Source organism: Erinaceus europaeus, chromosome 8 (assembly GCF_950295315.1).
Source record: "Erinaceus europaeus chromosome 8, mEriEur2.1, whole genome shotgun sequence".
Lineage (NCBI taxonomy): Eukaryota > Metazoa > Chordata > Mammalia > Eulipotyphla > Erinaceidae > Erinaceus > Erinaceus europaeus.
In genome coordinates this window covers 114,965,695-114,977,941 of record NC_080169.1, presented here as the reverse complement: position 1 = coordinate 114,977,941, position 12,247 = coordinate 114,965,695, and the positions used below count along the sequence as shown (strand labels likewise).

The 12,247-nt window shown below is 43.8% G+C and overlaps 1 gene segment (V, D, J or C); it reads right to left on the bottom strand.

Moving 5' to 3' along the window:
- Nucleotides 1-1,721: 1,721 nt before the first annotated feature.
- The window catches only part of LOC103112879 (T cell receptor beta constant 2-like), a 119,082-nt gene continuing 108,556 nt past the window's right edge, over nucleotides 1,722-12,247 (bottom strand). Inside the window, 5 exon segments of the C gene segment in view lie at nucleotides 1,722-1,983; nucleotides 2,696-2,802; nucleotides 2,940-2,957; nucleotides 3,574-3,963; nucleotides 9,595-9,645. Coding sequence covers nucleotides 1,963-1,983; nucleotides 2,696-2,802; nucleotides 2,940-2,957; nucleotides 3,574-3,963; nucleotides 9,595-9,645 — 587 coding nt within the window.

The window sequence follows — 12,247 nt, the reverse complement described above, 5'->3', positions numbered from 1 at the left end:
GCTTCTCTATTTGCTGGACTCAGACCAAAAGCCAAAACTATGGGTGGCTTATAGTATGAGTAACTGTGGCCTTCACCTAATTATAAAGAGGCCCTATTGTTTGCCCTCACCCACAGAACCCCTGCTTCCACTTACAGGTATCTATGATATATAGAGAGAGGTTGTGTAGTTAAATAGCTAATATAAGAGCTAATGGGTAGAAGATAGTAAACTTTCATATAGGTAAAAGGCAGTGAACTCTCATATATAAAAAGGTTAGCCAGAAGAGAGCCCCCATGATGTGTGCTTACTTTACATCAGAATATTTCTTTAAGTGGACAGTTTACTAGATGTTAGAAAAGTGTTACTCAGACCCATCTAAGAATCAGTTAAGAAGAAAAGCTGTTAGACTGAGCTCCAGAAAAGATATGCTAACCCAACACAGACAGCTGAAACAAAGAGTAATGTTTGAAGTTATTTTAGCCACACCAAGGCTACACAGATGGTCAAAACCTAGGGGAGGGCTGGCTGTCTCGGACCAAGGGAACTTTCAAGGAGAACATGCCTATAATGCTAACTTTTGATATTAATAGAAATAGTCTTGCATGATGTCAGTTGTATCCAGGTGAAAAGTGTTTAAATAATAAACCTCTGCACATAGGGGGCAGAAGTGCCTCTCTCCTGCACTTGAAGCAGCTGATATGTCTCTCACTTAACTTCTTCATGCCGACTCCCCTTTTCCTGAAGGTACCCTAATAATTGGCTGGGGCCAGACGCTGACAGATAACCCTGTAGGAGAAAGAAAGAAAGAAAGAAAGAAAGAAAGAAAGAAAGAAAGAAAGAAAGAAAGAAAGAAAGAAAGGGAGGAAGGAAGGAAGGAAGGAAAAGAGAATACTATGTGTCTTTGAGGCATCCAGGAGGATCATGGGTAACAAGTGGAAACCACATGGATTTGTTGACACAATAGTTTAACAGGTGTGTACACGTTTATTTCTCTTCCCTGGGTCTAATGGGCTGTCAGGAGAAAAATGTCTGACATCGTTGAACAGTTTCAAGTAAGTCAAACATTTATTAAATGATAAGAGTGGAAGAAAGAAGCATGCATAGACACACACAGACCCCCATGGAGGGGAGAATCCCTGTCCTCCCAGGACCCCTTCCTCACCCCACCCTCTTTTTAAAGAGCACCTAGACCTTCAATCATTCTCCAAATAAGGACATCCCTGGCAGCTCTAAGCCGTAGTCTCCTTGATTGTCTCCTGACCTCTTTGTTGTTGCTCTGGAAAGTTCTAGCTTTTCACAATTTCCAGAGAAAGCCCCTTATCTTGCATTTGTTGTCTAGCCAGCCATCTGGTCATGTCTGACTCAAGCCTCCAGATCTTCTTTCCCTACTCAGACGCTCAACAATGAGGGCACAAGTAGCTGGCTTGGACAGTACATTATGGACTGACACTTCCTCAAAGCACCCTTGTCCGAGTAGGGAAGATTATTTCCAGGGAGAACATTACCATTTTCCCAGTTTCTTCTAGAAGCAACCTCTGTACTGGCTGTCAACACCTTCCATATCTACTTGAACCTTTCTGACACAGAAGAGGAGTGTCATCCTGGACTGGGTCCCTTGCCCCTTGTTCCTGAGAAAACAAAGCCTTCCTTGAATACTTCTTGTTTCTAGGCTTACAGAGTAGAGGGAGATGCATGGGCATCCAGAGATGGGCAGAAAAGATAACAAAATACTCACAAGGTAGACTTAAGCCAAAGGAAGCAACTTTTATTGGTTCAGGGAATTAAGACAATCCAGCATCCCCACTGGCTGAGGGGGACTTTGACCTACAGTATTCGTGTATGCTGACACACAGGGGGCATATGCAGGGATGAAGAGACACCTAAACAGTTGTTCTGAAGCACTGGGTACGAGCAGGAAAAGCAGAGTCCAGGTTGAAGTGCAGCAGGCTGAAAGCACCCAGGTCACTCTTTGAGCAGACTTCAGCAGTCCTTTCTCTTGACCTGAGGAAGAAATTTTTTTTTTGTAAAATATTTTACTGACTGGGGCTGGGTGGTGGTGCACCTGGTTACATATTACAATGGAAAAGGACCCAAATTTGAGCCTCTGGTAACCAACCACCTGCAGGGGGAAAGCTTCGCAAGCAGTGAAGCAGTGCTGCAGGTGTCTCTGCCTCTTGTCCTCTCTATTAACCCCTTCCCTCTTGATTTTTGGCTGTCTCTATCTAATATGTAAATAAATATAATAAAAACTTTAACAATGTTTTATTTATTTTAATGATAGAGATACAGAGAGAAGGACATCAAAAATATCATTAGCCCTGGCCTAAGGTGATGGTAAGGATTAAACAGGAAACCACAGAGTCTCAGGCATGAAAGTCTTTTGTGGAACCATCAGGCTGTCTCCCCATACTAAGCAGAATTTTTTTAAGAGGATGGGAAATGTTATCAGAAGCAAGGAGTGATGGAGTTTGAAATAGGGTGATCCACTAGCAATAGGTTACTAAGACTCACAATACCCTCTGTGTTGGGAACTGATCCCAAATTTTCTTACCCAGCATGTCTTTTCCACTGCCACAAAGACATGTAAGGGTAACTTCTGAGACAAGTGGACAAACCCTTCTTCCTTCACTTCCCACCTCTGGTTCCTATACACTTGGCTGTGAATCCTTGTGGTTCAGACATCAAACACCTGCCTATCTGCCCTCCTCCTTACCATGGCCATCAGCACCAGACCACTGACCAGTACAGCATACAGGGCAGCTTTGCCCAGCAGGACCTCATAGAGGAGGGTGGCAGACATGACTCCCTGATGATAGGATTCTGGGATATAGACAAAGAGAGAAGATTGGTATCCGTGAGAAAATAGCTGTGACCTACTCACCACCTTCAGGATCCATGGGTTCTTGGATTTAGAAGTAAGATTTTGGGACATGGAGTAGAGAGAGAGGATTACTTACCTGACGTTAAGCCACAGTCTGAAAAAGAAAAAAAAAGGGGGGGGGAGGGGTGAATAAGAGAATTTATCTTCAAAAGCAGATTAAAATATAAGCTAGGGTCAGGGAGATAGCATTAATGTTGGAGCACATGGCTTAAATATTCCAGGCCCCCAAAGCCCCAGGTTCAATCTGTGGTTCTATCTTAACCTAGAGTAGAGTGGTGTTCTCTCTCTCTCCCCCTCTATCTCTCTCTCTCTCTCTCTCTCATAAAAATAAATAAACATAGCTTTAAAAAATAAGAAAAAAGTCAACACAGACTCCAGGTCCACACTGTTTTTTTTTTTTTTGAGAGTCTAATATGGCCTTTCTGTTGTTTAATCATATCATCTTTGAAGTCTGAGAATCATGGCAACACTAAAGGGAATAGGGTCACCCACTCAGAGGCTGAGCCATTTAGATCAGTAAGGGTTGCTTAGTTGCAAGAGAACTGATGGTTGAGGATCTGGGGAGAAATAGACCCATCTTTTCTTTTCTGCTTCATGATGAACTTGATCCTCTAATCCCTCTATTCTCTATCTGGTCCTCCTGGTTTACCTGGCTGTCACTTGCTCTGATCTAACTCACTACTCACCCAACCCTCCCAGGTCCCTCTCACCTGCTCTGCCCCAGAGCCCAGCACTGATGTTCTGGGTGACAGGTTTGGGCCTCCTTGCATCTTCCCATGTATCATCCTCACTGATCCCATAGAACTGGACTTGGCAGCGGAAGTGGTTGCGGGCATTGTGCCAGAAGGCAGCAGAGACCCGGAGCCTGCTGCTCAGATAGTAGCTGGAGTCCTTCTGACTGGGATCCTTCTGGTAGGGCTCGGGGTCTGTGATGACCCCACTGTGCACCTCCTTGCCGTTCACCCACCAGGTCAGCTCTACATGGTCAGGGTAGAAGTCCCTGGCCAGGCAGACGAGGGTGGCCTTCTGGGTGTGGTTGATCTCTGCTTCAGAGGGTTCAAATATAGCCACGTTGGGGAGTCTCACCTTCTTCAGGTCCTCTAGGAGGGAACAAGGGTAGGGGCCAGGGCTTATGTCAGAGTTTTCTGGGTGAGATCTATGTGTCTGCCTTCAAGTGGTGCATTAAAAAGCAAAATTAGGTAACTGTACATCCCATTTGTTCATATTTAATGTCTGTAGCCAATATCTCTCTGTTGTCAGCCTCCTTGACTTTACCACATCTTGTACCCCATACATGCACAGCACCCATCACTCCTCCAACTCCCTAAGTTGACATTATGACCTGGTTTTCCTTGGGGATTTGCTTGATTATTTCTACTCAGAAGTGTACATGTGCCTGTTTTCCATTCTCATTCAGATGATGGACAACTATGGAATCATTTCTCAGAACTGGCTATAAGAACATCAGCACTTGCACAGAGGAGTGACTCACTCTCCTCTGTGATCAGCACTGATTCCTCTCACTCCTTCTGTTGGAGGAAGAAGCTGTAGTCCCCAACCACTCTTTCCAGTTCCCAGTATTCTGGGCTGTTCTGAAGGGCAAGGGTCTGTGCCCTAGAAAACCTGCAGACTGATGACAAATGGGGATGAGGGCTACTTCTCACACTGCACAGGAGGCAGGGCAGACTGACAGGTTCAAACACTTCATCACTTCCCCATTCTGTGTTTCAATGGAGTATACCTGCCCATTTTTCATTCTTATTCAGGTGGTGTACAACAACTGAATCATTTTTAAGACTCAGAATTAGTGCTAAGAACATTAAGCAAGCCTAAATTTCGAGATAGAAGATTCCTCCCTGCAACGTAGTCTTTGGATCTAACTTGTCTTTCTTGTTATTGTTATTTTTTTGCTTCCACAAGATGCATGTGTTCTATGATAACACATATAAAAATTAACCTTTCTTACAACTGTCAGTGGTTTCCATATTCAATGGAATATAGGTAGCTAAAGTAAACTAGCGAAAAAGGAGCTGATCTGTTTCTTGCACTTTGTGAAAAATATGATGACTATCAGAAGGAAGTGGTGAGGTTACAGGAATTTTGGTGATTTTCACACACAGACACACACACATACATATATGGGTATGAAAGTATACTTTAAAGTCTTATAATTTTGCAAAGCAATGTTGTATTACCTATAATGAAATATTTATATTGAAACATAAATATGTATATTTATCAAATATGTAATTTTCATTTTGGTTGATTGCATGTGATTACATTAGTGATTTCTTCCACCATTTGTTAATGATTTAACAGTGTTTTTCAAAATTGCAAGACTTCAGGGGTATAGTTTCATAGCCCACATTTGATATGTGGGAGTCACCATATCCTCCATAAAAAGTTCTATGACCCTTTCACTTCATAGCTGCCATAATTCTCCCCAACCCCAAAAGATAGTCTGGCCCCTGATATTTCTGTAAGTTCATCTGCTTTAGTCTTCTATATTCCCCATATGAACGAGACCACCTGGTAGCTGTCCTTCATCTCCTTACTTATTTCACTTAACATGTTCACCTCCAGTTCAACTCATTTTGACCCAAATGATACAATCTCATATATATTGAAATTAATTAATTGCAAAGTGATTTTCCATTGAATATCTGTCTTGTACTTGTTTATCCAGCCATCTGTCATTAGGCATTTAGGTTGCTTCCATATTTTGGCTATTATGAATAATGCAAGGGTGTGTATCTCCTTTTAAATTAGTTCTTTCATGTCCTTTGGCTATATGCCTAGGAGTGATATTACTGCCTCACAATGCATTTCCTCTTTTATTTGTTTAAGGACTCTCCATAAAAGAATTATCCTTTAATGCCCAGAAGAGATAGTTTCCGTATTACATCTGATTATATTATTTTCTGTATTTGTACTCAGCGCACATCTTGAATTTTTCATTTCCATTTTTCCATGTAACCTGTTTTGAGGAGCCAAGGTGCCCCTTATCAGATGTTCCATATTTGTTCCTACGCTGGGCACAGGGCTATGTAGTAGCTTGCCTGGGACAGCTGTAGTCTCATGAAAGAGGCCACTCCTAGGTTGAGCACTCTATCCTCTCCCTGTGCCCAACAATTTTCCCTGGCAGCCTGGAGATCCTAGGCAAAAGCCAACCTTGGCATTCTTTTAAGCAGTAAATTCTTGACTGCTGACTATGAACAAATCCTAAATTCCCAGGGCAGTTTTACTAGAGGGTTCATACTGAAAATTCCTTGGGCTTTTCCATGCCTGACAGAGAATTTATGAATTTATTGAAAGGCATGGCATCATGGAAGACGTGGAAAAGTGGAAGATATCATACTCAATTTTCAAAGGCACTCTTTCCCCCCAAGATTTTTGTCTTGTGCCTTCTTTGTGACTCTGTCTTAGTCAAAGGGGCAAGTTTTTGGAGTGAAAATGAAGCAAACACAGGTGCCAGCATATTGTCCAGGTTTGGAAGATGTTTATGATGAGAAAACTGGATCCCAGGTTTAGAATGAAGTCTACTCTGTGACAAGCTGATGATAATGGCTTTTCTATCTCTAGTTCACAGATGAGAACATCTGAGATAGCTCATTTTCTAAACTACATAAACTGAATCCTTTCTCACCCTGGACCAAGACATTCTGAATTATAGTGACCTGTCCTTTCTAGTGCCCCATCCACTCCTTACCATGTCCCCCACATGCATTTTAAAGTCAGATCCAGTAAACCAATTGGCAGCATCTGTGGACTTCATTCTTCTGCCTGGACTATCCTTAGACCAGGCACATCCTATCTTTGCTCCACTTCTCCTGCCTGTCTGTTTCCTCCCAGGTAGTTATATTTTGTGTGGGCCCTCAACCTTATTAGCCCAATATATATCCTGAGGTATGATAATTTGGAGCCCTTTCTGAATATATCTTCCTTATACCTTCTCTGTGGCTGAGAGTTTAAGTTTCCAGTTGCAATGCTTAATCCGTTCTTTCTCCTCTCAATCTATCAAACAGTGCTCCCAGACTTCCCTCCAGCTACCACAATGCTGTTTCATGAAATTCTGCTCTCAGAGCTCTAGAATACCCCTCAGATGATTTCAATGTCCCCAATCTGCTCTCCCAGCACCTCTGGAGCCCTTAAGCCACCTCAGAAAGACACATATAGATGTCAGAGATTCGTCACAACAGAGTGAAGGAGATGATGAAGGCAAGGGGCTGAGACTGAGCTCATGGTAGATGGTGGATGGAATTTACCATCAGAGAAAGAGCTATTCACCTAGAGTCCACAGGATAAAACTAGGGTTGAAACTGGAGGAGAAAATGGAGAAATAAGATAAAAAATGGAAAAATAAAGCAACAAACTATGGAAATATGTAGAGATGAGAAAAGGAGTCTTTAGTGGTCCAGGAGGTGGTGTAGTGAATAAAGCTCTTGACTCTCAAACATGAGGTCCTGAGTTCAAGCAGCACATGTACCAGAGTGATGTCTGATTCTCTCTCTCCTCCTATCTTTCTCATCAATCAATAAAATATAGATAAAAAATAATTTATAAAAAAAAAGAAAGAGACATTAAAAACAAGAATGAAGAAGAAAAACAACAAACCCCCCCACTAAAACAAACAAATGAAAACACAGTCCTGAGAGGGAGCCAGGAATTCAAAGCCACAAATATCCTCAGAGGACACAGCAGGGAGACTGGAGAAGTGGAGGGCAGGTAGGTAAGAGACGATGGCCCCCAGGAAGAAGGTGGTTCTGACCCCATTCTTACTCCCACCACCCTCCTTGGATCCAGTCATTGTGGTGAAACACAAATACCCTCAGTCAGGGATGAGACCCTCCCTACCTGTCACAGTGATCCTAGTGCCTATTCCAAAGTAGAGGGGTGAATTTCGGGAGCATAGTTGCAGATGGCAGTGAGCAAACCCATCTAGAGCCTCCTGCCAAAAAGTGTGGCTCAACTTCCTGGGAGAGCTACCTTTCTCTGCCTAGACTCTGAGCTCTAGATCAAAGGGGCTCCATTGGGAGACAGTCTAATGCCCCACCAGGAAAGAGGAAAGTGGAAGAAGTATAGGGAGGCCAGATCCACACACTAAGAAGAAAAGGAAAGAAGAAAGAGGGAGGAGGCAGACTGCTGAGTGGAAGGCAGACAGAGTAGAAGACTCAACACTACACTGGAAGAATGGAAGACACAACTTCTGGGACACTACTTATTTCACTTGCTTGGAAGCAAAAATACATGCCCAACCCCCTATCCACTAGAGCGACCTTAAAGACAGCCTCTGCACCCAAATTACAGTGTCCCACACCTTACCTAGGACAGAGAGTTTCGTTCCATCTCCAAAGTGCGGCGGCTGGTTGTTACACAGTACAACACTGGTGTAGCAAACCCCAGAATCACCAGGCTGGGTCCCTTCCTCCCAGAAGTTTCCACCCAGAACTACTGGAATCTCTAGTCCCTGTTCTCTCACCCTCACTCTCACACTCTTTGGATCTTTTCTCTGTGAAACTTCAGCCCCTGCCCTCTCTTAAGGATTCCACCCAGAGCTCCAACCTCATATTCCACTGTCCTTACTTACCCAAAACAGAGAGCTTGGTGCCAGCCCCAAAATAGAGCCTTTCGTTAATTGCACAACATTAAAGTCTGGTAGAAAAATGTCCCCTGTGGGATTGAGTCCTTCATCCCTGAATTCACCTACTGGTTCTCTGGCTCTCCTCTCTCTTTCCTTAATGTGGTTTTAGTTCTGGGAGGTAGAAGGCTAGACAGCTATGCCTCTGCACTGCTGTAACCCAGTCAGCCCTGTGAGACCCCCACCCTTTTCTGCCAGAATTACTTCTTTTCTGCTCCAGGGATGAACTGCCATGATTATGAGAGCCCAAAGGTCAGAGACTCTCCTGTCTCTTGTGACAGTGACAGGTAACGCTCTAAGAAGACAGGAGGTGGACATGGTGACCCCTTTATAGTTAACTTCTCTGCCTTCCCACAGGGGTGACCAGGTTTGGCACAGTGGATTCATGGAACTGTTGACCACTGAGGAACTATCTCTTCCTGTCTGCATCAAGACACACAATGAACTCTTTTAGATAGGAAAAAAAAAAAAAAGCTCCTTCATCAGAACCTCTGCCTCTACTCCTCCATCTCTATCCACTTACCTACAACAGTGAGCCGGCTCCCCTCCCCGAAAGAGATTGCATTTCCAAAGCACAGTCTCCAGGTTCCATTTCAAAAGCTCCCCTTGTGTGCTCCGCAGAGCAGGGACTCCTGGTGAGCTTGAGTATTTCTGGGGTTCTTCCTTCACAAATCCACATGAATCCCACTTCTCACATTCTACACACACACCCTCCCTGAGCTGACCAGGGTTTCTGTTTGTCAACCACTGAGATCCACAAAAACAAATCCTTCAGATGACTTCTATCAGCAAGGGAATGTGACCTATTTTATGGCTTATTGATTATCTCGGGCACCCTTCTGGCTCCCCTTTCTGGTCCTAACTCAGAGGCAGCCCTTCTCTGCCCTAGTCTTAGGCTGTGTCTACCTTCTGGAGACCTGACCATGGATCCCTGGGTGGCTAGGTGGTTTGCCATGATAGGATCATCCTATGGACCAGAGGTGGCATCTCCTCAGACAGGAGGCAGGAGCTGGGCTATCCCTTCCCTCTCATGCTTGCTTCCTGGGGCAAAGCCCTCCTTCTCAGACCCATTTGGAGTTCCCCTCAGTCTTACCTATGACCGTCAGCTTGGTTCCTGCACTGAAGGTGTAGTCATAGTTGGCACATCAGAACAGGGCCACTCTAAAATGGACCTCTTTGCCCCAAGCAAGTCTTGTACCACACTGGGACTTACCTAGAACAGTGAGTCTAGTGCCTGCTCCGAAGAAAACTTCAGTGTTCACACAGTGACGTAGGCACCTTAAGTAGTGGCTGGGGGCTCTAGAGGATATTCTTTCCCCCTTCCTCTGTGTTTTAGAGATAGTGAAGAAAAGAACATTTCTAACTTTTGATGCTTGGGTCAGACTCCATCTGGAGGGGAGGATACACACTTTTCTGTAGTTGGTTTTTTTTTTTGGATGTGGGGGTAGTTTGTCCAATGGATGGTCCAGAGAAGGGGAAAGAACGGTCCAAGGATACTCCAAATATCTCTGGTTTCTTCTCTCTATAAAAGGGTCATCTTCCATGTTGATCTTGACCTTCTGTTGACCAATGGAAGTATCTATAGAAATCCTGGGTATCCTCTTTCTTTATAGAAGGGGTCACCTTCAGGCTGACCTTGAACTTCTGTTGCCATTGACCACCCATTGGAAGGATGCTGAGGTGAAGGAGTCTTCCTGATGTATCCTTCACTTGTGTGACCACTGAGACAGTCTTTATGTCTAAGGGCTCCACCTGGGAGTTGGACTCCCATCTGTCAATCTCCTCTGTGACCTTAACTGGACAAGTGGTCAGGAAGTGAGACAAAGACATCCTGACCCAAATAACACCCAGATCTGGGCTCCAGGAGAGGCAAAGTAGGGACTGTGGACCTAGAGTCAAGCAGAAATGTTTTTGTAAAGGCTGCCCATGAAGTTGAATCACCGTGGCCCCCTGTCCCCACAATGCTTCAGCTTTATACAAAAACGGCCCCTCCCTTGGGCCCGCCCCTTGGGATCTGGAAGAAACAGTGTCTGTTCCTTTGAGAGAACCAGACAGCCGTGGGTGGTGACATCACTGCCTGGTTCTCAGTGTGTGAAGTTGTAGGGAGTGCAGGCCCAGTCCAGGGACTCCTTCTCCACCCCAGGCCCTGTCTTTAGGATGCTTTTAGCTCTTCTCTGCAGCATAGAGCTATATGAAGTTATCTGCCCTGGGGGCGGACCCTCTCCTGTCACATGCCACAGACCCCCTTCTAGCTATGGTGATCATTTCAGGGTGTGGGGGGACACCCTGTTAGAAGCAGCAACCCCTTTTCACATAGGCCCCACCCTTAAGGCTGCAACACTCAGAAGTCACTCTCTTTAGTGAGAGACTTAGAGATTTCACAACCCAGACTGGCCTCTGAGTCCAAATGAAAACCTCTCTGGGGTCTGTAGAATTGACCTGGAACCACTTTGCAAGATGCAGTCAGAATAGCTATGGGGGCCTTGGGCATAACTCTAGATGGTTTAGGTGGAGGGAAAGGCAGAGGTGCCATTGCCAGTGCCTACCCTCTCAGGGTGGATCTGATCTTGCACAGCAGAACTATGTAGGCAGGGAGGGGAAGTGGCTGTGGAGAGCTGAGTGTAGTCTCATGCACAGGGAGAGAGTCTTGGCTGCACAGCACAGCACTAGTCCAATAAGTCTTCAAGACTTAACCTTGAGTTAGAACTCAAGGTTAAGTCTTGAAGTTGAGATCAGGGTCATATATGACCTTGATCCGGACTCAGTAGATGATGTTTTCTTCTGTTTATTGTTTTTTTCATTACTTCCCTTTATTCCTTTTCAAATTATAATGTAACATCTACAAGAACCATGAAAGCTTGAATACCTATGGATGACACACATGAAACATGAAACAAACAAACAAATACAGACTTGAAAGGTACATGACAGTAGGGGGAAATCATTCAGCATTCTCATAATAGTCAGGAATCTCCCCAATATTGGATAAACTCCTAAAAATCTATAAGCAAGAACACAGAAGGCAAATAAAAATGGCAAAGAACAGATGGTTCAGACAAGATTGTCCAAATGGTGCCTAGTCAAAGCAAAAAATAAATCTTATGGTGCTAAATGCGTGGTAAAACCACACTGAAATGTCACTGCTCACCTATTTGATTCACAAAACCTTCAGTTATAGAAAATCTTTCTATTAACCTACGTGTGATGAAATCTGCACTTTCACACACTGGGTGCTGATACAGCCTTTATGTAAAAATTACAAGTGCAATTATAAGATTGTTTATGATCTTATATAAGATTATATAAGATGTTGATTAATCTACACTGGAAAAGATACAAAATTACCAGTGTATTTACTTCTTCACCTAGAAGCTCCATCTATGGGAGCTTATTCTGTAATTATTGCCTACAAATAAAAATATACGCAAAGTATTGTCATTGTCTGAGATAACAAACAAACAAAAAATGGGGGGTTCTAGTGCCTATCAGCAAGAAACTGGATAAACTGGTACAGTCATAAGAAGAAATATTATTTATAGTTAAAATGAAAATGTTTCATATTTCTATGGGAAACTAGCTAAGATATGCTGTTAAGTAAAAAATAAGCAGGCTCCATAAAGATACCCCATATGCTACCTTTTGTCTAAGGTACAAAAGGGCAATATAGGGAGTTGGCTCATAGCACAGTGGGGCGGGGGGGTTAAGCACATGTGGCACAAAGTACAAGGACAAGCATAAAGATCCAG